The 27392-nt window shown below is 46.6% G+C and overlaps 1 protein-coding gene across 1 annotated transcript; it reads left to right on the top strand.

Moving 5' to 3' along the window:
- LOC125709332 (nuclear factor 1 C-type-like) lies at positions 1-24929 on the top strand. The gene is made up of 10 exons (XM_048977649.1): positions 1-28; positions 999-1070; positions 3374-3448; positions 6352-6475; positions 7242-7366; positions 10095-10208; positions 11031-11209; positions 13308-13473; positions 15415-15500; positions 20588-24929. Exons 1-10 carry the CDS (start codon positions 1-3, stop codon positions 20606-20608), a joined length of 990 nt encoding a protein of 329 aa, XP_048833606.1. The 3' UTR covers positions 20609-24929.
- The last annotated feature ends 2463 nt before the right edge of the window (positions 24930-27392 follow it).

Genomic DNA, 27392 nt, shown 5'->3' with positions numbered 1-27392 from the left:
ATGGCTGCCGACTGCCGAGTCCTCGCCCGTAAAATGTCTGCCAAAAAGTAATAACCTCGCAGTGGCGGTTGTCGAATCCCAGCCAGAAAAAGGAAATAGCAACAGCAATGTTGGAGAACCAATATAAATTTATTTTGTGTCGCTTCCAGCCAAGTCGAATTGTGAGGTATGGGGTACATGAGTGAATATTAATCTGTGAACATTGAGCTTTGACAGATGGATCGAAAGCAGGAGGGAGGGAGAGAGAGAGAAGGAGAGAGAGAACCTGGGCTTCTTGCACTGTAACGCCTTTATTAAATACCCAGCATGCTGTGTTTGTATAATCAGTACTAACGTGTGATTTTGAATTGGCGAGGGACCCAAAGGCAGGCTAGGTGAGGGGCTGTGGTTTAGACTTCGCAGTGCAGGAGGACACAGCAGTAACTCAGACGTACATTTACGGCGTCATTTTGTACAGATGAGTTTTCGTTCAGGAAGAAAATGACTGATCGCTCAGTGCTGCAGCATTTTTATTACACTGAGCTATGTCTTTTTCTTTTCTTTTTTGTTATTGTGATGTCACAACAGATGTTAAAGTGTGTTGGGTATTTATCTTAAAGGTCTGTCTGGGTTTACAGATTCCATGGCACCTTTACCCTGTAGTGGTTGAGCAGTTATGGAAAACTAATGGCTTAAAGTTTGTCCATCCATCCATTCATCCATCCATGCATCCATCCGTCCATTATCCATCCATCCATGCATCCAGCCATCATCCATCCATCCTTGTATCCAGCCGTCCATACATGTGTCCATGAATTCGTCTCTCCATCCATGCATCCAGCCATCTATCCATTTATCCATGCATCCATCCGTCCATCCATCCATTTTCTGTAATTATTATTAGATTCACTTAAAACGTGTGAAATAATTGTGGTGGTCAAGCTGGCGCCCCCTAGCAGCCTTTGGGGAACGTACACATAGCATCACCTCATCCCAGGGCCTCTCTCTCTCTCCTCTAGAGTCGGAGCAGAGCAGCAGCCCACAGACGGCAATTGGCTCCGACCAGGAGGACAGCAGAGCAGCCACCACAGGTAAGCCCTGCCTGTCGGCCCCAAGTGCCCCGAATGCCCCGCCCTTTGATCACACCACCCTGTTATGCCCCGTTTCACTTCACCTTCCTCCTTCACTGGTCACACAGTGGCAACTGCAGACATCTTTCTGGCAGGTAAAAAACCGATAAAGAGGTCCATTAACGTTTTTCGGATGCTAACACCAGGGTGACACATTGAGAATGCAGGGTCAGCTGATCCCTAGAACAGCTGTGGGTAAAGGCCTCAAATGAAATTGAAATTAGGAATAATTAACAATAACACATCTAGATTCCTGGTATACAGAGATCCTCTTAAACTGATTTTTGCAGGATCTGAGTTTATAACTCAAAGCGCACACCAAGAAGGTGAGCTGAACTATATCAAAGAGAATAAAAGTCTTTGCAGTCCTGGGGGCAAACAGATCTTGCAAAGAGTGGGGTGACCCCGAGGTTCTGTGGGCAAGAAGGCCTCACTGGCTTCCCACTCTTTTGTATTTTTAGTAAAAAAAAAATAATAAAAATTGCAGAAGTGGATTTCGGATAAATAAAGTGCCAACCCAGGGCACCGCTTGCAAAACGCTGCCTATGGGCTTTTTTTACGCTGTGGTTCTTCGCCGCGCGAGATGTAGCTGGCTGCGACTGAAGTGCAGGGCTGTGTGGCGGCGAGGGAGGCGAGGGAGGCCGAGAGCCTCCAGGAAGGAGGTCAGACTCGTAAGGAGGTTACATGCCGTTCCGGTGAGTCGTCCATCTGGGTTTCACTCTTTCTGTTTGCAGCAGAATAATCTCTTACTCACAGTCACCACAGGGATTCTGCTACCCTTCCGCCCGCCTGACTTATGTGTGCGTTGCGGTTTGACGTTTACGAGCAGAGCGCGGCCTGTGGCCTGTGCCATCGCGGTAATTACCGCGCGCTGAATGAACACGTAACGTTAATTCTGATGCAGGTGCAGCTGGCCGCTACGGGCAGGGCTGTAATGCCCGCTGTCAGTCAGCCAGCTGCGGGCCATCGGCAGTGACACGTGCATTAGTACTGGAGACGGCTCGTCCTGCAGCCCACAGGAGTGGTTCCAGGCGTTTCTGGTTCTGTTTGTGTCCTGCGTCGCACCGCTTGATAACGTGGATGAGTAGGGGGGGGCGCCGGGGAATGGAGCACGCGTTTGCCTGTGCCGTCGGTTCATACGGGGTGAGCCTCGAAGGCTGGATCCCCGGCTGTCTTCCTTTAAACGGCCCCAGCAGACAGATGATGCAGCTCCGCAGATGGCTCCCTCTGCAGCGTACAGACGGGCCGCTACCGATGTAGCAAAGCGACTCGCCTCATTAGAGCAGCAATAATACCTTCTGCCCGATGGCCTGTCCAGTGATATTCTTTGTATGTTACTTTGTACGTTATTTTTAAGACAAGCGTCTTAAATATTCTCAGAAAATAAAACGCGCGGTGACAGCGTGAAGTGGGACGTCTCCTTTGGTTTGGGACGCATCCGTGGAAAGAGTGCCGCTTCCTCGCGTGTCTCTCACATACGTTGCCGTCCGATGACCTCAGTCTCCCGGGTGCGAGGGCGTGGACGGGATCACGTGACTCGCCACAGTGTGGTGATTGTGTGATCCTAGTGGACGACGCTGCCTCGGGAGCACGCTGGGCAGCCAACAGCAGCTGCGATCCTGTCGCTGAACCGGTTTTCCGAAACACTCATTGGCAGTGCAGCTAAAATGAATTCTTGAAAATCAGAGGACGCGTGCTGTCCTTCAGTCACCTCTGGCTATTTCAGCCGTACGAGGCATCTACCTGCATCATCAGGGTCGGCAACTCTCACGCATCTCGCAACGCAACCACCAGAAATCCTGCTGCAAATCTGTGTTATTCCATGATAAACCTAAAATTGACGGCATCAAAAGCGTTGGGGTAGTTTGCAAACCCTACAGACTAGGTAATGAAAGGTAATGAAACTGTTACATGCATGTAAATGCCTATGCAGACTTGTCTCAAATTGAAGAAGCTGGCAGCCCTGCAGCAACATCTCACAGATGACCCCTTCACACTTTGAATTTTAACTCCTTATCCTCTTCCTCTTTATCTGCCTCATCTTCCTTTTTCTTTGCTAGCTTACTCAGGGCTTGGAATTGAGTTGCACGGCCACATCTGTTTGATTTCAGTCTTTTTCCTGATATTCGTTTGATTGCCGTTCTGAGCACGACGCTGGCGAAGTGGTGAAGCCTTTGGCCCGGCGACGGGGGTGATTTTATTGTCGTCTCAGGAAAAAAAATCCCCCATTAGTGAAATTTTCTGTGTCAAACTGTCTCCCGCAGATTCGCCGGAGTTTAAGGAAAGCTTCGTGACGTCGGGAGTCTTCAGCGTGACGGAGCTGGTGCAAGTCTCCAGAAGTAAGACCGTTTACTCCCTTTTCTGCAAAATCAGTGTTATTCAAACCTTGATTCTTTTGATGTCTGAATGTGTAAGGAAAGAAAATGCAAATCATGCTGTCGGTGATAATCCTCATGATTTAAAACGATGTTTAGGCTAATAGTCATTTTGCAGGCATTAAAGGTTCATCGAATTAACGATTGTGCTCGAAATAAACCACCTTGGCCAATCAGTCTCTCCATTACATTTTGTGTATGTACTGTTAGCTGGATATATGATTAATATCTGCTTGTATATTTAGACCCATTGAAAGGGAACCATTTATAGCACATAGTTACAGTCTGTGTCCAAAGCGACGTCTCCATAACTTCATGTACGGTGTGCTGATCTCTAGTTCTGAGTAGGAAGCAGTGGTGTTTTCCTCTGATATTTCTCCTCATTGTACACTTGTGCCTCACGCAATGCGCTTATACGAGCCTCTGAGTGTCACGCCTTTTGCATTTTAAATACCCAGGGTCACGTGTGCAGTATCCTTTTGCTAATTAGTCTTGTTGAATGCAACCTTTGGCTCCTCTGGAAGGTGCAGACCGCACCGTGTGTGTGTGTGGACACAGGAGATGTAGGCGTGCTGGTCTCCACTCGCTTCCAGATGAGCGTAGCTACCCCAAAGACCTCTGATTATCGCGGTTACCCCCTAGACCTCCTGGGTCAGTTTGTCGTTGGACTGTAGATGTGTTGCATTGATGTAGAGGCCCTCGATTTACATACATCTCTGCTGGGTCTTTTCTCAAAATACCTAGCTGTGAATCAGTGGGTCTAAATCACCCATAATGCAAAGCTCTGTGTGTGTGTGTTTGTGTGGATTAGACCAAATGTTCCCCATAATGTGATAAAAACCTGTTATTTTGATGGTACAATTTTTCAGGTCCTCACAAAGATCTGTGAATGCGGTCAAAAAACGAAAAAATGCCAAAAGTCTTGTGTTTTGGTTACTTATGGTTAAGGTTAGGGCTGGGTAGGGGTTAAGGTCATCATGTTTGGATTAGAGTTTTCCCAATAGAAATGAATGGAGAGTCCCCACAAAGGTATAATTACAAACCTGTGTGTGTGTGTGTGTGTGTGTGTGTGTGTGTGTCATGCTTGCCAACTCACAGTCCACATCGTTATAACCCTTACTGGATGATAGCTTATTTAATGTGGATGGAGGGAAGGATTTTTTAGGACTTCATAGATCCCGAAGACATCACAGCACCTTGGTGGACTGCCAGACCATCCCAGTCACCTTTATACTGGCAGATTGCGCCAGGGCACCCAGTAGATCGCTCTCTCTTACCACTGGGATGTATTCTTTACACATCCATTCCTGCCTGCACATTTTAGCCTGTCTGCTTTTATGCTCTTACTAGCTCCCCCGCCTTGAACTCTGTTCGGAGTTGACGTCTCGCTAACTTTTGCAGCCCTTTATTTTGAACCTTTGTTGGAGTTTCCTTGTGGGCACTTGGCTTTCGGGACGACGAGACGCAAGCTGCTGTTGGCTCAGGCGGGTCCAGCCCCTGTGATTTAGGCCATTTGTGTGGAAACAGACGTACCGTAAGAAAACATTTATAATGCGGACAAGTAAGGAAGCCAGAGTTTTCAAGAATGTTCCTTCCCATTGCCTGCCTTGAACTTTCCCTGTTTTGGTTGAATGGTAAGATACTGAGATCAATTTCTCTAAATATAAACTACCTGTAAGTCTTCCCATTCGCAGATGAATACCTATAGCTAAAACTGATTAGTTGACCAGTTCACTGGTTTGCTTGTAGCTTTCAGAAAGCTTTCATGCAGACAAAAGTTACTTTTGTTTGTAATTCATTCTCTTGTAGTTAGTATTTGTATTGGTTTTATACCTGGTGAGATTTAATAATTTTTTTTCTCATGAATATATCTGTCTAATTAGGATGACGGATTGTCTAGCAGTCAGAAAAAGGTGCTACACATTGCCCAGGTTTCCAGGGACGTTTTGACACTCTTCGCTGCCTTTTATATGAATTAGCGCCATTTTTTTGAACGTTCTCGTCATCTCAGAAGCAGACTGTGAGGCTGATAGCCCAAAGATCAGCACAGTGATGGCGCCTCACTGTCGGAGATCTCTCCGCAAGAATCGCCGGATATTCATGCGGGCGCCCAAAACCCGGATTTCTGATTGTCGGCTTTTTCAGAAACTGTTTCAGATATCGGTGGGACCTACATCTCAAGCAGTAGGGTGATACTTGTTGAAGAACAGTCCTAGATGCCCTTTGGTGACCTTCAGCGCCTCCAGTAACGATCGGGCCGTTTGTTCTCACTGTCTTTTTTCTAGACAGCGCATAGCAAGGGTTTATGCAGCCGGTAGTGGGGATGCTAACGTGTGGAGGGCAGTAGGTAAGCGCTGGGATGGCGGTCAGCTGCCCTGCATGCCTTCATGGTGGGAGACCCCGATCTCATCGTCATAGTGATGGTGGCAGGTGGGCGGAGCTGGGTGTCCGCCGCTCATACCCTCGTGGCACTTGTGCACATGCGCGTGAGCACACGTGCGTGCACACGCCCACCCACGCACGCACTGCACACGCACTGCACACGCACACCGATGCGTATGCATCGCAGTGCACGCAAATGCGTGCGGACAGAAGGAGGATACCCTGTGAATTCTGCTTCAGTATGGCTCTGTGTGCTGCCAGGTGTTTTCGTGTTACTGTGTCTTTAAGAGTGTGTGCCCTTATCGATGTCCGTGCATCCTAACTGGTGGAATAACGTACCGTGTGTAATGTGTTGCGCTTATCTGTGTTTTCATGATCCAGTGGCATGTGCCATGTGCTGTGGTGGCAGTCCCTTATTTTGGTGTCGCTGTCAGATCGGCCCCCGGGATGGGGCGGCTCCCTTAACATGCTGTGTCTCCCTCCAGCCCCCGTCGTGACAGGAGCAGGACCCAGCTTCTCCCTTGGGGAGCTGCAGGGGCACCTGGCCTATGACCTGAACCCCTCCGCCATCGGCCTGAGGAGGACGCTGCCCAGCACTTCCTCCAGCGGGTCGGTACCACCACCACCGACATGGCGCACCTGAACACATGCTTTCACTGCAGGAAATACCTTGTTAAGGGTCCCAAAAATGTACCCAGGCCTTGGCCTGTTTAGTGAAAGTGACATATTGTTTTATTTCCCCCAAAGATAATTAGCAGCAAATAAAGTAGATTACAAGGACCATTAAATCAAAATGGTGCCACTTTAACTGGCAAAAGGGTAATTGGAGGCTGTGGGCCTTGCTTGTAGACCCAACAGTGACATCACTCTGCCAAACACAGCCAGTGACCTTCTGACCTTCCGTTCTACTACTCTTTGGGATCAAACTTTAGGTGAATTGGTAAAGTCATGTGATAATGAATGTAATTAAAATGTAAAAAACGAGAACAGCGTCCTGACGGACTGCGGCTGGCCTGCCGGTGGGTTACCGTGCGGATTGCCGGATCCCATCACGGAAAGCGGCTTTCAGTAAGGCTGCAGGGACAGGCCACTGACCGAACGCAGCAGCGTGTCCTCAGAGGGCCAGGTGACCAAGGCCCCGCCCTCTGAAAGCGCCATGCCTGGCGGGTCAGGTGACTGCCGGCGCTGTGATACGATACCATTTATCTGGTGCCCCAGCGCTGCCCAAATTCCAGCTCTGACATCCGATCCCGTTTAATATTCCGAATCAGGAGCAAAGCCGGAAAGAGGGGGCTGTCAGCAGTTTCTCATTGCCGGCTTTTTGCTCTGTAACCCCCCCAGAGGAACTCAGTCATCTCCTCTCTCTCCATCCCAGGAGCAAGAGACCCAAGTCTGGCTCCATGGAGGACGACATCGATACCAGTCCTGGGGGAGAATACTACCCATCACCCACTTCTCCTGCCAGCGGGTCCCGCAACTGGCAGGAGGAGATGGAAGGCGGTGAGTGGCTCGTCCGCTGCGGGCGAGTGGTCCGGCTGGTACCCGGGCTCCGGATACTTACGTGATCACATGAACCTGTTTACGTGCTAGCAGACATATTGTATGGTGAAATATAGCGAAGTATAGTAAACGATGTCATATATTTGGGTGATACCTCTGTAATCTAGTACTTGTGACCGGAACTTGAACTTGAAATATAAAACCATTCTTAATGAATATCAGTTTTATTTAAATGTTTATTCTTTATTAATATGAATTGACGAAACTGCTGAGACAAAACGTAACCCTGCTTACTTGCTTAGTTTTTAACATTGTTAGCCCAATTCCCGGGCCAGCACATGCGTGTGTGGAGCTGGAATGTTCTCACTGTGCCTGCGTGGGTGTGTTAGTTTGCGCCTCGTGATGGACGGGCATCCAGCCCGAGGTGTCCCCTGTCCCCTGATTCCTGGGATAGGTTCCAGGCCCATGCTGGATTAGCGGAATGGAGGACAGAAAGACGGATGGATAGTTTTTCCTGTTAGGCATTTCTGGTTTTGCCTTCCCGTCTTTTTTTCCAGCTGTCCAGTGACCGACAGACAATGAACCTTCAAAACAAAATCTGTCCTGTTTCATGCTCTAAAAGTGACTTCTGAAAAAAATGCAAAGAAAAAAGTAAAGAAGGAGAAATGCCATGATTTGCTGGAGGGCCGTTGCCAGGACATCAATGCGGGCCCAGGAGTGTCTGTGCTGAGACTCACTGGGGGGACGTTAGGGTGCCGTCCGACGCTCAGGGCTGGTCCTGGAGAAGCAGTGAAGCAGGGAAGGCGAATGGGCTGCCGGCTAATGGACGGGTCCGGAGGAGAGTGGCGCATGGGGGTGGAGAGGAGCCTAATGGTAGCATTAGATGGTGGGGGCGGGGGGGGGAGCCTGCTAATGCAATTAAATGGTTACTCTTAAAACGGTGTGTGTTTGTAGTGGAGGGGGGCTGCGGTTCAGAGGGCGTCCGGCTCTAAATTGAAACCACTTATTGGCTTATTGAATATTCAGATCTGAAGGACACAAACACTGGAACTAGCTGACCACCTGAGATGCTCGCCTTTCTGCTGGTGGCTGCGGAGAAGCCCAAGCCTTCTTACTGCCCCGCTTTGTCATGGTTTGCTGGTCTATGGTGTGATTCAGGAAGGTCCTGCTGGGGTTTGCTGGTAACGACGGAAATGTGATCGACAGCTTTGTTCAGTGAGGAGTGGGGAGAATTTCACTGTGAAATTTCATGATTTTTCTCAATGCTCCCCTTTAAGAGAGGATGCTTCATATAGGTCAAATGTGTTTTTAGGGTGAAGCGGTGTTTCCCCAGAAAACAGCAATGACAATTACAGTAGCTTACAGACGAGTGGCGGTAGGGGGCGGGGCAGGAGGGGGCGGGGTGATAGGGGTCGTGGCGGTTGGGGTCGTGGTGATAGGGGTCGTGGCGATAGGGGTCGTGGCGGTAGGAGTTGGGGCGGTAGGGGTCGGGGTGGGAGAGATTGGAGCAACGCCTAACACAGAAAACACAGCTGGTCCGGCGTCTGTATGAAGTGCTGTATGCCGCGTCTCGCTCTGTCCCCGTAGTCGTCTTAGACTGTGTCCTTCGAAGATCCTCCATCTGTGCAGTGAATATTGGGATATGCTGGGCTGCGTAGGATCCAACGGGTGGATCTTTCATGCTGCAGAAAAAGGACGCATTTCTAGACCGCATTTTTGAGGAGCCTTCGAAATGGGGCAGCCTTGTCGCACCGTCGTGATGCATTCGCTCCTCAAATGCAGCGTCAGAAGGACGCAGCCCCTGAATTCAGACCCCATGGAACTGGGATTGACCCAGAGCATTATAATGGACCCCCGCGCAGCCCTCGCTGCTTTTGAGCTCTGTTTGGAAATGGGGACCTTCTGAATACTCAAGGCAGATGGGGATCTCTGCAGCATAGGCAGCCAGCTTCTCCCGATGCATGGCGCCCCCTGTTGCCGATTCGAGGTACAGGCGCTCCCCTGCGCTCATATCATGTCTGGTGAAAGTGACACTGTGAGTGTTTGTAAGATACAGGTGGTTATTTTATAATGGTTTTAAATGGAAGATGAGGAGCTTCTGATCGGACGGCGCTGGTAATGGCTGCGTTTGCATGTTCTCATTTGTGCTTTTCTGTCCCTGGCAGCACAGGGTATACAGCAGGGGATACCCTGCATGGACAAGACAGACTCAAGCGCACACACACACACACACACACACACACACACACACACATGCACACTGTGCTCATATCTTTGTGAGGGCCGTCCATTCTTTTCCATGGGCATAACCCTAATCCCAACAGTGACGACCTTAGCCCCCACCCAGCCCTGACCTTAGCCCCCACCCTTAACCATAAGTAACCAGACAAAATACAAGATCTTTTTGGCACTTTTAGTTTTTTGATTGTAGTCACAAATTTTTATAAAATTGAGTTTCCTCTTGTGGGGACCGTAGTGTCACAAGAACAAATTTTTATCACATTGTGAAGGCATGTAATATACACATATGTACCATGCAGTATATATATAACCCTTCTATTCATGCACACATACTCACACATGCACACCATCTCTTTTTATAGTCAATTTTTATCTCAACATGTACAGATTCGTTGCTGAAAAATATATATTTCTGCAAAGTGAGCTGTGCAGATCTGCATCCTGTCATGCACAACTCCGTCATTATAATGCATCCCCCCCCGTTCAGGGATCTCTCCTACGGTGAAGAAGACGGAGATGGACAGCCCGTCCCCCCAGGAAGACTCTCCGCGCCTGAGCAGCTTCACGCAGCACCACCGGCCTGTCATCGCGGTGCACAGTGGTGAGCAAGCCCGCCGCCGTCCGCATCTCCGCCAGTGTCAGCGGCGCTGTGGGGGTGCTGATAGTCACACCAATGCTGTACTCACTGCACTAAAAACATAACACACACACTCTCAGAGGAAAAGGAACGCTGCACTCACGCACAAGTTTGCAGCCATGCAAAGGGATGTTATCAGTACTAGTTAACTTAATAGTAAAGACTAAGCCTGAATTATTCACCTGCAGCTGTCCTTCCTGCCAGCTTCAGGTTACCGTACTACCAGCTGTTACAAGAACTTGTTCGAGATGTTTCAGCATCGTAACAGGAACCCCAGTTGTTATAACAACATGTTAGAAGTGTTTCAGTATCGTAACAGTAACCCAGTTGTTATAACAACATGTTAGAAGTGTTTCAGCATCATAATAGGTGCCCAGTTGTTATAACATGTTAGAGATGTTGCAAAATTCTCTGGGGACAAAGTCTCTGTATCGTAAAGGCTGGCATCCTAGAGAGTTGCTCCGTTTCGCTGGATAACTGACAGTGCAGGTGATGAAGTTAATCCTGGCTTTCCAGATCTTAAACGGAGCGGGATGTGTTTCATCATACACCAAGAGAACCTACTGAATAAGATGGAACAATAAAATGTACTCAGTTTTTGCCAGATGTATAATGGATTTACCAAGTATTTTTTTATGATGAACGTAATGATCCATTGTTTTCCAGTGTCAGTATTATTAAAATGACAGTTTTCCCCTTTTATTCTGCCCTGATTTAAACTTCACTGCAGCAGCAAATCAAATGCGTGCTTCCCTTGAACCCGCTGCCGCTCTCTCCTTGGTGCAGGTCTTTCCCGGAGTCCACACCCCTCCTCTTCTTTGCACTTTCCTACCACCTCCATTCTGCCCCAGTCAACCTACTTCCAGCACACGGCCATCCGGTACCCGCCGCACCTCAGCTCCCAGGACCCGCTCAAGGACCTGGTATCACTGGCCTGCGACCCCTCCAGCCAGCCACCCGGCCCGGTGAGAGAGCCGTGAGCCCCCCCCCCCCCCCCTCGATTGTGGCCAGTTCACAATGGTGCTTTACCCTGAACTGCTAACATTGATTAAGTCATGAAAAGCTTGAAATAGCTTACAGGTGCATGTGATGTTTCTTGTTACCATATTTTGACCACACAGAGCTACATGTTGATTACAATTTTTTTCATCATCTGTTTAAGTGTGATTCTCGGGTCCAGTTAGGGTGCCTTTGTGTCGACAGCTGTTGGTAATTCTGCGCGTTCTGTGAGTTTGTGGCTCCTGTGTGTGTTGGGATGTGCCCTGGTCACTGCATCCCTGCAATCTGACTTCGCTGCGCGTTCCGGAAAACTCCCCAGTGTCAGCTATAATATTCCATATTGTTAATTTGGTCCCATTAGGCAGGAACAGTCACTGCATACATTCACCTTTACAGGCACTTTGCAAGAGCGCTTGAGTGTGTGAATGCCTTTAGGTATCCATAACAGTGAGTATGCTGTGAGTGGAAGCAGAGTACGTGGCGAGAATCACGTACGTATCCGTGAAGTGAGGCAGGTCCCAGACAAACGGCGCAGCAGCAAAGCACAGGTCTGGGATCAGTTTTCAGTGACGGTCATTGGTATAAACATTCATTATGCAAGCTGTACCCATGCTGACTTGGCCCTGCTTAGACACTGGCGTAGATATACACAGATTATCTGAAGGAAAAAGAAACCTTTTCTATATATTATTCATTTTTAGTTATATTGCACATAGTGATATACTGGTGTATTCCCAGTGATTCGGAACTTGAAAACCTCCTGCTTATAAAGTACTATAGAACAGCTGAACAGAATGTAATGCAAATTTACGCGAGCTAATGCTAATCCCGGTAACACAACGCGACGGTTCTCACAGACGTGTTAGCAGAAATTAGCACAATGTAAATCGTGTTTTGCACCGTGTGAACAGTAAATAAGCGTCTCTTCAGCTTTATGTCAATCTCGCTCTCTTGGTGGCAGTGGAAAAGCACCGATATTGAAATTGTTTCTTTCTGAAGTTGTGCTGATCGTAGACACCTAAGGTTTTGGGGAAACGCAGCCCTGGAGAGGGACTGTGGTGATTTATGGACATTTCAGACCGAGAGCATTGTTGCTAAAACATTTGAGCGAAACAAATCATTAGGAGTCTGCTCAGATTCATTAGCCGTGCATGCCCCAGGCTCGTAATGTGTCTGTTCAGGGCAGCACAGACGTGTAGAGAATAGCAGAAAGAGCCAACACAGCAGGTCTGAGATCAGTTTGTGCTAAAACTCTGTCCATGACTGCCCCTACCAGCAAAACCAGGGGTACAAAATAGAAGAATTGACTCATTTCAGGAAGGACGGCATGATCAAAAGGTTCCGTTTCTTAAAAACGGGGGATTTGCCGTGATATACTTGTGAAGGCTCTTTAGCTCTTTTCTTCTGATTTTGTGACGCTGTGCTATATTGCGCTTGAGCAGTCAGGCAGGAGGCCTCGTTGCTGGATGAACATCTAAGGACGCGTTCCGCCACCTCCTCGTCTCTCTCGCCGCACTTCACTTGGATGCGGGGGCTGCCAGGCAGGCTTGTACCCCCGAAGTGACGACTCGCGCGATGAATCGTACAGTATCTAGGGTTTGGGATGCTTTGTTATTTTTTTTTTTTGGTCGGGGGGGGGGAAGTAGCAATGCTTTTTCTGAAGGGGCGATATGAGGCGGAGTATGTGGAGCCGTGAAGCATCATCCCCAAAGAGACCCGGAGACAGTGATGGTGATGCTAGCACTGACCTGACGAGGGGGGGTGGGGGGGGGGGAGATAAGACGGATCTATCAGGCTCGCCCCAAAGCAAACATGCACGGCCAATTCTGCAGAGTCATTGAAATTCTCACACCGCAGTGCGACTACGGGGGGGCAGCACCAAAGGACGCACGCAGTACACCGCAGTGTGGCTGATTCATGTGCCATCCATTGTTGCGCAGGACAGTAAGGTTGCCCTCCTTTAAAAAAAACAGTGCCTGGGAAGTGAATGGAGGGAGGAGCCTGTGTCGGCCTGCCCTCTGGTGGCCAGATGCATCATGGGCCTGCTTCTCTATCCCTGTGCAGCTCAACGGCAGCGGGCAGGTGAAGGTGCCTAGCCACTACGCCATCTCCTCTCAGATGCTGGCCCCCCCTCCCCCGCCCCCGCCCAGCATGCCCCGCCTCACACTGCCGGCCGACTCCAAGTCCAGCACCACCACAGAGGGAGAGGCCAGCTCTCCCACGTCACCCAGTAAGTGTGCTGTGCCTCCGCACTGGTCCACAGCAGCCGGCGGGGACGCGCAGTGCTGCTCGTGTCTCTAAGAAATGGATGCGTACTGCAGCTGATTAGTCACAGGCTTGAATGTTTGCAAGAAATGAAATGTAGCCAAAATATGTTGTCTTCCTCTCCTGATATTATATGGGATATAATTAAGATTTGCGATACTTTTATTTATAAAAAAAAATTTAGATTTGTTCCGCTCTTCGAGAACAGTTTGCATGCTCTTCCTGTGCTGTGTGGGTCTCTTCGGTCCAAAGACGGGCAATGAACCGGTGAACTGTCACGGACATGTCATCCCATATCGCGTAGGGCAGAGGTTTGGAATATTCATGGTCGAACCTGCAGCTGAGATTGGACAGGAATCCATGTCCGAGATAGAAGGGAATGGCGGAAATTCAGCTTCTTACTTATAACCACTGAATTCTGACGGCCATGTGAAACCCATCATGCAGGATTTTTGCCAGTATTCGCAGTGGGGCGACCATGAGCAGTTAAGGAGTGTGATAATGAACCCATTTCCCAGCATGCTTAGGGGGCCAGTACAAGTGGCAGGGCAGGTGAGCTATGTTTGAGCTTAGGTGGGGGGGGGCTTGATTTTTTTCCAGTGAGACGGTTGGTCGCGGTAGCTGTTGCGTTTAAGAACGCCTTTTCAGCTGCACTGCATTTGATGTAACTGGAGCTTTTGTTTTAGCTTCTTTAAGCTTCCAGTGAGCACTCGGCTGGCCGCGGAGTGCAGTGCGCTGTGACACCGCCAGCGCAATCTCAGCCCAATAACAAATACTCTCATTTAACACCAAACCAGATCAGTTAACAAAAAATTATTATGGTCAAATCTGTTCATTTCTGCTCCTGAGCTTAATACATGGTGCATTGTGTCTACCTGTAGCTCAGGATTTAATTGCTTAATATTTCGGCCCTAGACTTTATAATAATCTCTCAAAATGAGCTTGCACTTTTTATATTCCAGAATTAGGGCAAATGCAACTGAATTTTGAGTGAATATAAATATAAAAAAATGGGATTTTGGAAAGCTAAGTTCTCTTTAATGACGTTTTTGAAATGAGTGAAAATAAGCTCTGGATGCCTGCGTTTGCCAGCAGCAAACTGAAAACGGCCCCGTTCGCAGTTACTTAGCGGAGCTGCTTGTAGGAGGCTTCTGTGCACATGCTGAATATCTGAAGTCAAATGTGAAGAATCTGCTAATCAGCCCATATGCTGAGTCCCAGGGAAGATACACCGAGAAACAGCCCGCCATTAATAATGTGGCTGGCACTTCCAGTTAGAAATATTCAGACAGATTTACTGCGTTATTTACATTGTGCGCAGTTTCACTCCAGTGACACCCTCAGCTCTTCCCCTCCCGCTTGCCCCCTCCCTGTCTGTCTACCAGTTGTGATCGATATGATTTACTCTCTCGGAAGATCTATATTCACCGTGCTGAGTGAGGTAATGCACACTCACTGCTGGCTGCTGCTGCTCCTCCTCAGAGCCTGAAAGTCAAACAGGCACTTTGCGGGAACTACTTTTAATATATGCGGGGCATATTTCAGCTGAGTCACATGGAAGTGTGGACCAATGAGAAAACAGTTTGAATTTCTCTGTGCCCCTTGAAATAGGCCCATACTGCTAGAGAGACCTGCTTGCCCTGAATATAGTAGGAAATTATTGAGAACTCTGCACTATCCTTGAAAATGATTCATGCACTTTTATGTATTAATCAACAGACTCTTTTTCAGGGATATTATATTGACTATATGCTTGGAATTTGCTGGGCTTTCAGTTTCTCACCTCTCTCTGTCTGTCTCTCTCTCTGTCTTTCTTCCCCTCTCTCTCTCTCTCTCTCTCTGTTTGTCTCTGTCTCCCCCCCCCTCCTCTTTCTCTCTCTCTTTCTCTCTCTCCTCTCATTCCTAGCATACTCTGCCCCTGGGACGCCCCCAACCAGCCGGTCTTTTGTAGGTATCGGACCTCGGGACCACAGCGGGCTCTATCAGGCACAGGTAGGGCCCTTAGCGCGTCTCGCCGCAGGCTCACACCAGCCTGCTGTGTTTCTGTCCCCTCAGGGCCAGGAGGGAATGGAATCGCCGGTCAGGACTCCCAGCTGAGTGCTTTAGCCCCTCATTATTTCCATAGGGAGATGTGGATCCGAATGTTCGGGGGCTGTAATGCCTCTTTACGCCTCACCTCCAAATCACTGGCAATGAAACACTTAGAATTAGGATGTCAAATATGGTAGTGTTACGGTCTTTTTTTGGGTTTCAGTATATGGAAAACTATAACTGAAATAGAGTATTAAATACATGTAATACAATTCACATTCATATATTGTAGACTAGAACAGTGTTTCTCAACTCGGCCCTCAGGAACCCCCAGACAGTCCATGTTTTTGCTCCCTCCCAGCTCCCAGCGCACCTGTACCAGGTATCTGCTGTTCTTGATTGTGTGGCTGGTGTTCTGGGAGCTAGAAGGGGGTCCCAGAGGGCTCAACTGAGCAACACTGGACATGAAGATAGTCATCAGAGGGGGCTGGAGCCTGTCCCCGACAGAATGGGCCGGGTTTACCCCCAGGCCGGGATGCCAGTCTGTTTCAGGGCATTCGCTCATATATCAAGGGCTTTTCTCCAAAGGAATTGTTTGTTTTCGTCATTTTATATTTAAGACAGAGGCAGACGGAGACTAGAAACACAAAGCCTTAACATTTCCAGTAAACGGCAAACTCTCCTTCTACATATTTAATGTTAGTCAAAAAGAGGACAGATATCTAAAGTTTAGCCCAAAGTCAGCATGAAGCTTGCTGGTGCGGAGGAGCGGGAGAGGTGCATGCTGGGAGTGCTCAGTGCTCTGGACTTCTGGGTGGCCTGCCTTTCAGGGCTGTGTGGCCTGCCTTTCAGGGCTGTGTGGCCTGCCTTTCAGGGCTGTGTGGCCAGCAGCGCGAGGCGCTGAGAAGCTTCCTTCTGCATTGCAGTGCCCACCCCCCCCCCCCCCAAAAGAAAAAAATGCAAGCGCACCACACTGAGGCGATTTACTTAAGGTTAGGGTTGGGTGGGGGTTAAGGTCGTCATTGCTGGGATTAGGGATATGCCTATAGAATGAATGGATGGTCCCCACAAAGATATGAATACAAATGTGTGTGTGTGTGTGTGTGTTTACAGTAACACACATAGTATATTAAATAAGTGATCCGGTAGGTAATGAGAAACCAAGGACACCTTAATTAGATCATAAGCATTTCAAATGTCTGGCAGACAGCTGCTACTGGCTGTTTCCGCAATCAGGTGCCATTCGCGGAATTTGAGGCGCTCGCATCATGCCGCTGTGTGCCTGCATGTCAGTGTTTGGTGAGTGTGTGCGAGGTGAGCTGCCAGTTCGATGCGTCGGGATCATAGGTGCCCAGGCTGCGGAGGAGGAGGAATGCGGTCAGGCTTTCAGGTCGTGCTTCTCTCAGCCCCACACCCCCTCTCCAGGGCTTCCCTTACTGCAGCCCCACGGCTCCACTCAGGGAGGGGCAAGCAGGAAAGAAAGGAAGCAGCGGGGGTCTTTATATGCTTGCACCGGAATGGTCATGTCCAGGGCTGTCTGGTTGCTACGGGAAACCAGACGTTATGTAATTGAAGAATAAACTTGTCTTTGGTGAGCGAAGGCAGAAAAAAACAACAGGAGGTACTAATCAATGGCTTCCCTGCTCTTGTCTTTCCTGTAGAGCAGAGTGCCGGGCCGTGTCAAGTGGACATTCTTTCGTGTCATTCTTTAGCGCTAGCCGAGAATCTCAAAACCGCTTACATGCCCGCTTTCCGAATTTTAGTGCCAGTTTCGTCTGCGACTTTTCATTGTCCTGGGCTGTTAGCGCTGTCTTTGCCAAGTAGGATTACTCGGTGCCTGGGTGCGTGTCTTTCTGTCACACCCACACAGGAAGCGCAGGTACCTGATAGGTCCCCAGGAGGCGCTGACATAGCGGTGGGTGACTTAAGCCTTTGCCCATAGTGGAAGAGTGCTAATTGCATTCCTGCTGAATGGAGCGCTCACTTACAGTTAGCTACTGACGTGACCTTGACTTGGGCCTCTCTCTGGGTTGCGAGGTCTGGCCTGCACTTTTGGCCCGTTTATTTTCTGAGTCCTGCAGGAGCCCCCGCTTATACGCGCCTGTTAAGAGTTTCAAACCGACTTGAGATCTTTTGTGTTATTCCATTAGTGGTACAATGGTTGACTTCCTTACACTGCAGAAAAGGCCAAGAAAAAAACGATAAGCTGTCGCTGATTTCTGTCGAAAACGAAACATTCCTGTAAACATCCGCTGAGATATTCCTGTTTGAAGTTATGTCGTAAGCAGATAGTATCTGGACCAGCTCCCGTTGTAAGTGGAAAATGCGCATATACATCCGCCATATCTGCGGGTCATTCTCTCCTGTCGCTGAACTTTCCATTGATTACTGTGGTAGTGCTTATGGTCCTGCCTAATCTTTGAGTTGAAACATTCAAAAGTGCGGCTCAAAAAAAGGGAAAGGCACTTCTTCTCCACGGCAACACAATATTTTTAATGATTTCTTGGAACCCCCCCCCCACCCCCCCACTCTCCTCTCAGGGGGGAAGGTCTGAACAGCATCAGCATACATAAACTTTACAGGTAATTACATTTATATGGAAGAACTGTAAGTTCTGAATGGATGAATTACACTGGAATGCTCCGATTCGTAAGGCTGAGACTGTGTCATTGTCAGGTCTGTAATGACGACCACCTGCTCATCTTCTAACCCTAACCCAGTTCAGAGGGGGCTGCAGTCTGTCCCAGACAGAATGGGCCGGATTAGCCCCCTGGCCGGGATGCCAGTCTGTTTCAGGGTATGCGCTCAAATCGAGGGCAATGAAGAGGCAGGGTTTTGCCTGCACATCACAGGGACTTAAACAAGGCATGGAGGGACTCCAGCCACCAACCCTGGGGGTGACAATGCTGCCCTCTGCCCCAACCCCTAATAATAAGGGGGGGGGGTGCAGTGCCTGGTAAGAGGCTCGGCGGGCTCAGAGTCACTACAGATAACTGCAAATGCGGGAAATATGACTCCCTGTAAATATAAAATATTCTCTGAATTTACTCTTGCCTGCCAAAGTAAACAGACTTGGACAGAGGTTTCAGTTTAAAAATCGAGTGCAGCTGCTGCGGACCTATTTTCTGTTCGGAAAGGCGTGTTACATGGTACCAGAACCATCTCTGTCTTGCCATGCCTGATGGGAGCTATGCAGCATTATTTTACCGGTATAGGTAACGCACCAAAGCTTTTATTAATAAACTGCTGATCCCATACGCTGTGAATGGACAACTGACACTGGGTCCTAATGGCGGGTCTAAGCGTGCATTAGTGTGAGAAAAGCACCTGCATCCTTGTCTGTTATGTTATATGGCCCAGACTGAATCTACTGATCTACTGAATCATAACTTTTAAAGAGATAACAGACCATGTATTTTATTCTTTTCTACATCGTTTTTCCCTAGATATGTGCAGTTAGTTGTGTATAAGCGTCGGAGTCCAATTTTGCAATACTTACGAAGGTAAAGGAATTCATCCCCTCGGCGAGTGAGCAGCATAAGCTATGAAATGAAGCAGATGTCCCAGTTTGATACATAAACCTTTATAAACATTCATACTTTTCATATGGTTTCTATTTTATGTAAGAAACAGACGGACGCACCCATCCCTCTGCCCTGCCAAGCTTGTGGCTTTTTCACAATTTATTTCATTTGCTTGCGTATGGTTTAACTGACATGCTCGTCTATAATGGAGCACAGCTGCTCGAATCATAATTTACCTTTTACCGATGTTTAAATTCTCAGTATCCATCAACCGGGGTCTTGTACAGATCGCAGTGTGGGATTCAGATCCGTAAGCTTGCGTGTGTGTATATATATTTACGTATGTATGTATACACCGGTATATACATACACCATTCCTCTAAACAAACTGCCGGGTGGAGACGCGGTATGTGTACATGTTTATGCGCACAGATGGTAATGCAAGCTCGTTCATGTGTGTTTGGATGCCGACTCTGAGGGATGAAGGACGGAAGAGATGACTGAGTGCCTTTTCACTCGCTCCTTTCACAGGGATCGCTGGCTTGATGCTTAGATCAGTAGATTCGGTTTTAAGCTGGAGGTGGTTGACCGGCAGCGGGGGGGTTAAAAAAGACTGAAACCTTGATGGAAAATCCTGGGGAGGGCATAGTGTGGAGGGAATTCCAAAAGTTAAAAAGCGTCAAATGGTTTTCAGGCCAAAACCTTATTAGAAGGTATTTTGAAAGACCCTGGGCTTTAGTGCTTCTGGGGTTTCGCTTTGGCTCTGATAGGTCTTTACCCCAAATTATTTTTAATAGCTCTGACTGGATTTTGGGGCCAATTCAGAGAGGAAACACTGATTACAAATGACACTTAAAAATCATCTGTTTAAAATATGGGGATGGTGGGTGCGGGGGTGGGTGGGGGGGCTCTTGAATAAATAAGAAAAAATGCTTCTGCATTTTTTAGGACTATGGCAGAACTGCACCCCCATCGTGTGGTTCATTGACTCCAGTTACTTAGAGACGTAGGTGGGGGCGGGGCCCTGAAAGCTGGTTGGTCCCCCGAGAGCCCCTTCCCCTGTCACTCACTGATTCAAAACATATCATTGGCTGAAGATAACATTGCCCCCTTTGCATGAATTATGGTCCTTTCTATGCCCGTCACCATAAAAAAATCCTAGAATTGCCCCTGTCATCGCTGCTGAGGTAAGATAATAGCATGCCACATGCTCCGTTACTCACCATCTGTGTTGTGTAATTTTCTTTAACGTTAAGCCCAAACCCCAAACTTCTGAGTATTCTGGGGGACGTGCCACTTGGCTCCCGGTTTCACTTTTCGGATCATAAACAGTACCCCCCCTCCCCCCGCCCCTCCCGTTCCTCACACCCTATGTCCTCCTTGGTAACTTTGACTGCTTGACTGTTGGATGTTTGGTACGATTCCTCTTTGGTGTTTTTGTAACATTTCTCTGACAAACAAACAGAGGTGCACAGGCAATGTCCTAATTCTGTGTCTAAATGTCTCTCTTTCTTTCCTTTTCAGTCCTGGTATCTGGGGAATTGAACAACACGAGGATTCTGCTTAGGGGCAATGGACACGCACTTGTGAATCTTTTTTTGTGGAATTAGGAAAAAATGTAAAGGAGATTTCAAAGGGAAAAACCCCAGTACACCATAAAGTGTGTGTATATATATATGGGTGTATATATATAAATATATGTATGCAAATATGTTTATATATATATATCAGTATAACAAAATGATAAAATGCTTAAACTTTCAACTCACCTTTGAATGAAGAGAGAGGAAGAAAAGGTACGGACAGAGAAAAGATAAGAGGAGTCGCCGTCTCAGGTGGCCGAGATGGAGGGGCAGAAACACTAGCCCATTATTCACCTTGCCCCCCTCCCTGAACATCCAGCCTGGACCCCCCTCCCCCCCCCCAGCTACAGGTGCTGCTTCCTCATATATGCAAAATAAATATCCTTTATTTTCTTAATGACGCGATAGTGGAATTTGAGAAAGAAATGTTTAAATGATTATATTTTTCCTAAAGCTTTGAGGTGGTAACGATCTGTGTTTGTGGGCTGAGAAAGGGGGGAAATATGTATGTAATGGCAAATTAATTTTAATTTGGCCCCCCCTCCATAAATCTGTTTTAGCTTAGTCTTCTGGACAATCATTTAACAATTTTTTTTTTTTTTTTTTTACCAGATAGTTCATCTTTGTTATGAAGGTACTCATTTCGTTTCATTATTGCTGGCTGTTGATGTTGTCAGTGTTAGCAAGGACAGTAACAGTCGACGCACAGCAGGGGGCACTATGACCTAGTGTGTGTTTGATGTTACACCAATGGGTCAATACTGGATGCCATCGGCACCTGGGATAGTGCAGGAAACCAGAGCGATTGCAACGCTGCACGGGCAGAGACACAGGAGAGTCAAGCATGTCTAAGAGCCGTCTAATCTTGCCCAAAAAGGTTACTGACCGTGCACTCCTGTGGTGATGGAGCTGACTGTTGGAGAACCACGTGAACATTCATAAGGCAGAGCCATGGTTCTGGGAATGAGTGGAAATCTGGTATAGTGTCCATCACAGCGCAGGAGAGCTGCTTCCGTAGTTAGCTGATGTAACTGACGTTTCCATCTTTAGCTGCACATGTTGGTACAGAGTGACCAAATGCAGAGGCCCCCTTGAAGTAGTCTATGGGAAGTCAGAAAAATAACTGAATGGAAACCCATAAAGAGGATCAAATAACGGTTTATTATATAGAGTTTATGTAGGAGGAAGAGCCTTGCTTCTCGGATACGGCCCCTAACTCTAAGTGCCATTAGAAGCGATAAACCTGGTGACACACACTAAAACAGCTCAGTCACTTTTGCTGCAGTATTGGTTGCAGAAAAATTGCTTTTTGTATGTTGATTTAGTTCAAATGGAGTTTGGAATTCAAGGCATCGCCCTAATATGAGACACGTTTTTGTTTTAAACAGCTAATCCTTCATTTTTTTTTGTATTTTTGTGTGGCATCAGAAGTTGTTCGATACTATCCTTGGATGCCTGTGAATTGCTTATAAGAACTGGCCTCTATAACTGCTGTTATGAGCTGTCCTTCAAACTTCGTCTCGTTTCGTGTTTTTTTACCTTAATTCACAAATTCTTTCCTGTGTAAAAGAACGTGGAGAGGCAAAAGACTCCCTAAAAAGACTGTTTTTTTAGATAAACCAGAAAAAAGGTCATTTATGAATTAAAATTTTATAAATCCCATGCAGATAAACAAATGTGAAATGTATTAATTTGCCAGTAGACAGCAAAACCAATAAGCTCTGAGGTTTAACATTGTCCCACTTTCAGCTTGGATGTGGGACCGTTGAATAGGAATCAAGAAAGCGACAGAGCAGAGATAGATACCTTCTGTGTCTCCTCATTAAACCCAAATTGGCCGGTGCTTCAGATGAAAGACTAACAGAATGAGACTATGGAACTATGCCGATGCTTGGAAAAACAACAGGGCTTAAGACTTTACTAAACCCAAATCATAAAGCCACGAAAAGTGCCTAACATTCTGAATCGTGGTCATCTTTTCCTGCGTGCGTTCACATCAGTTTTTGGGAGGTTTCGGCCTCAAGTAGGCAAGACATGGGATAGGACCTCAATAAAGACAGTACATCCAGAGCAGCTTCAAATCTTCTACATGCGGTTCCGTGTGCTGCACCTTGTATGAATGGTAAACTTTACAAAAGGGTCTCAATGGGACTTCAGTGGGAAGAATGAAAATTCATCTACCGTGTGGTGTGTGACCCCAGTCCCACAATAATCAAACTGACGCGTATCACAAGTGTGTTGTGTATGTCAAGGGGTACATTAGGATTTCTGTGCGCATACACAGAAGGGTGTAGTCAGGGATTGACATAACTGGTATGCAAGCATGCATTCACCTTTAAAAGCAAGTAATGTAACAGCGTAAATGCGTACATATTTTATATGCATTTGTGCCGATATGACAAGAAATTACCGCACATTTTGACTTGTATACTGCAAATGAAGTATGAATTGGCAAATAAGGGCTGAAATGCACGATAATTTCTTGTCATATCGGCACAAATGTACGTAAAATACGTACGCGTTCACAACAGTCGATTACCACACGTATCACTTTCAAAGGTGAATTAGTACTAGGGTACCAGTTATGCCAGTCCCTGGGTATGGTATGGTAACTGGGCAGCGTGCTTCGGGGGTGCACAGCTTGGCAGCCCCGTGTGTATGAATGTATTGGAAATTGGTTTTATGTGACAGATTTTAATGGTGCTGTTGTTATAACCATATTGAGATATAATCCTGCATGGTGCTTTTGAACAAGAAAATTATGTGAAATTAGCTGTAGATGAGCAGCGTAACGCTGAAAATGGGTGCATGGCACAAGCGTTTTATTTTAACCCTTATAAAGCTGCCCCATACCCTCACCAAGCCCCCGGAATACAGGACGCTGTTTGTACATATGGATATATATTTTTTTTTATGTTCTGAGGTTTTTATTTTAGTTGCGTACAGTTAAGCTTCAAATTTGCACGATGTTTTATATACCACATTATGTGCCTTGCCTTTGGTAAAGTATAATTGGTAAAAACTGTAAAGAGTAATAAATTCTCTGATGTAATCAGTGTTGCTGCAAACAAAATACTAAGATTAATGCTGCATGTGTGATCGCTCGACATTATCCAGTTGAGGCCATTTGTGTATGTGGATAATAAATGGACAACAATGGCAGACAAAGAAAGGCAGAAGGAAAGTCATTAAAGGCAATTTTCAGTATAGGGTACTGATTCACACTTCTCATAGATTGTCACCTAGCCCAGTGTTTCCTAAGCTGGTCCCCAGGGACCCCCAGACGGTCCATGTTTTCGCTCCCTTCCAGACAGCCCACATTTTTGTTCAGGGAGGGAGCAAAAATGTGGATTGTTTGGGGATCCCCGAGGGCCGGGTTGAGGAACACTGATCTAGCCCAGGGAAAGGTTAAGAGTGGTGAATCCACACGTCGATCATCTTTAGATTTACCGAGTTCGTCCTTCTCCAGCTGCTAATGACAGTGTAACGATCTGAGCATGTATAACAACCAGCCCTTTCCATTCAATACTCTTAGTGACAGAATGATTTGTATTTCCGTTGCTATTGACCACGTTAGTAGTGCTTTTTGGTATGTGGAATTAAAGTATTTTAAGGACCGCAAAGTTATATGAAGGCTGAGAGTTTGTTCTATTTTTGTGTAGCTTAATCGGCAGAAAAAGACTGTAGCTTAGAACTGAAATGAGACAACATTCTGGGGCAGTGCCGAGAGTATGGTCTCCAGGGCTTGACTGATGTCAACTTTATTGCACCTAATAATAACAATAGAGTGAAGCTAGTGAGTAAAGAGAGGATGGGTGTATATGTATGAAAATCGGATAAAAGGGTTCGCTAGTCACACATCTGCTGTCCTGTTTATCATTAGGCTGTCCCTAAACTGCCTCTTCAAACCATATATGATGTCACTCTTCCCAGCACTTAAATTACAATGTAAAATTTCTCCTGCAACCCCAGTACATCCGTAAGAGGTAAATAAAGGAAATGTCTTGGATTAGCTTGTTTGGGCCTCGGCTTTCCCATAAGACTTCCAAAAGACGTTCCTAGGAGAGCTGGATTGCTGGATTTTGTAGGCCGTATTCGAACAGAACTAGGTTTGGGTTTGTGTTAGTGTGGGTCAGCGTGTGTGTGTGTGTGCGCAGGGCTGGGAAATCCTGCAGGCCGCCCACATCGCCGATTTCAGAGGGGGCGGCGACCTGCCAGCCAATTTCACTTTGCCTCTGATGGGGGGGTGCCGACGGTGATGCTCACCTGGGTGTCTGGGGGGGAATCACTTGAACACCTGATTTCCTGAGAGCCAAGTGCCAATTCAAAAATCATGCAGCTGAGATATAAACTAAGAAAACATGGGAAGACTTAGCTGTTGGGCAGAGCAAGGAAGAAACTATATGTAAGGCAGAGCAGTAACGGTGAAAACGCTAGCTGTTAAGGCACATTAGCGAGTCGTGGCGCGAGTTTAGCTTTGAAAGCTAATAGTATTTTAGCACTACTTGGGATTTGTGTTTTTGTGTAGCCTGTGAATGAGGTGACCCACGTTTCTTAGCCAGTCCAAGCCGTGTGCAGTTAGTGTTTCGTATTGTAGGAAAGGGGCAGGGGTCTGAAATTTATTATTGAGATATGTTGTGTAGCCAGTTCATGCCATTTGTAAATGAAATATTACAACCCCGTTTCCAGAAAAGTTGGGACACTGTGTTAGATGTAAATAAAGGTAGAATGCAATGATTTGCAAATTTTATGAACAAAAAAAAAACTAATTGAAAATTGAACGACGACAACACATCAAATGTTGGAACTGAGAAATTTTATTGTTTTATGGCAAGTATTTGCTCAATGATGCCCCACGTGTTTTCAATGGGTGACAGGTCTGGGCTACAAGCAGGCCAGTCTCGCACCTGGACTCTTCTGCAGAGCCGTAATACATGCAGAATGTGGTTTGACATTGTCTTTCTGAAATATACAAGGTCTTCTCTGTTCTCTGAAGGGCAGCATGTCATATGTTGCATCAAAACCTGTATGTATCGTTCATATTTAATAGTGCTTTCCCAGATGTGCGTGCTACCCAAGCCATGGGCACTAATGCACCCTCATTTCATCACGAATACTCTCTTTGGAATCGTTCGCTGATAAGCTGGATAGTTCCTCTCCCCTTCTGCCCAGAGGACGCAGCATCCATGGCTTCCAAAAAGAATCTGAAATTTTGATTTGTCAGACCCCCGGACAGTTTTCCGTGTTTTGCCGTCATCTTAATTTTAATGCAGCGCCACCTGAGAACCAGAAGATCCAATACTGGTCGTACTGGTTTTCAGCCTTGTCCTTTGCACAGAGAGATTTCTCTGGATTCTCTGAATCTTGTAATGATATTATGTACCATAGATGATGAAATTCTCAGTGTCTTTGCAATATTACGTTGAGAAACATTATTCTTAAATTGGTGCATTATTTGCCCACGCAGTCTTTCACAGAGTGGAGAACATCTCCCCATCTTCACTGCACAAGGAGTCTGCCACTGTGACTCTGGGGGGGTCTTTTTATAACCAGTCATCTTACTGACCTGTTGCCAATTAACCTAATTAGTCGTGAGATATTTATCCATCCGTCCTTCCATCCATTTTCTGAAACCGCTAATGCTTTTCACGGTCACGGGGGGTCTGGGGCCTGTCCCGGAGACCACGAGCTCATGGTGGGGAGCAACCCATTGCATGAGATATTCAACCAGGTGTTTTGTTTTAGCATCACATAACGTTCCCAGTGTTTTGCCCCCATCTCAACTTTTATGAAACGTGTCGCTGGCATCAAATTGAAATGGAGCACATATTTGTCATAAAACAATAACATTTTTCTGATTCAACATTTGATATGTTGTTTTTGTTCTATTTTCAGTTAAGTGTGGGTTTGTATGATTTGTAAATCATTGCATTCTGTTTTTTTTTTTTTTGTTTTTTTTTACATTTTACGCAGCATCCCCATCAAATTTTTTGGAAATGGGGTTGTAGTAGAATAAAAGTGTAAGAGATTCCGTAGAATTGACTATAGTACATTGTTTTAGTTTTGTTTAAACCTTTGTAGCGTTTTGGTGTGGGATTATCTTTATGCACCAGTCTTCAAATTTAAGCTTGTTATGTATAAATTAAAAAGGGATGTAACTGAAATTTTTGTCCTTTAGATCTCTAAATATTCCTGATCTAGTCATGTAGGCCACTTCTGCAGAATTAATAAATGAGAACAACTGAGAGAAAAGCTCAATGTTCTAGTTGATTTGCCTATATATATATATATATAATATATATATATATATATATATATATATATATATATATATTTTTTTTTTTTTTAAAAAAAGCTTCACAACGGAGATAATTATTAGGCCTTTTGTCTAATTCGGGTGCAGATGACAGTCGTTTTGTGTTTGTGTACTTTCTTGCAGAGGTCGCATAGGCCCAGGTGTTTGTTATGCAGTGTGCAGTATTGTTTCTGCAATGGATATTGCAATGCTGGTAGCTATTAAAATGGAATCTAAGCAATGTGAGCGAGGGAAAGAGGTGTTGTTTACATGCCTGTATTAAATTCTCTGATAATGCAGTTTGTGTACCTTGGCGCCACCCCTGTTCGGCACGGGTTGCGGCACCTGATGCATCCTGTCAAATGCACCAGATTCACTCGCCGCAACCAGCAGCAAACAACTTTTATTACCGTTAAACAGGACATGCGATGTAGCAGAGGGACTGCAGCCA

The sequence above is a fragment of the Brienomyrus brachyistius genome, chromosome 15 (genome assembly GCF_023856365.1).
Source record: "Brienomyrus brachyistius isolate T26 chromosome 15, BBRACH_0.4, whole genome shotgun sequence".
In the NCBI taxonomy this organism is placed as follows: domain Eukaryota; kingdom Metazoa; phylum Chordata; class Actinopteri; order Osteoglossiformes; family Mormyridae; genus Brienomyrus; species Brienomyrus brachyistius.
The sequence above is the reverse complement of the archived record's forward strand: the minus strand, read 5'-3'. Positions and strand labels throughout refer to the sequence as shown.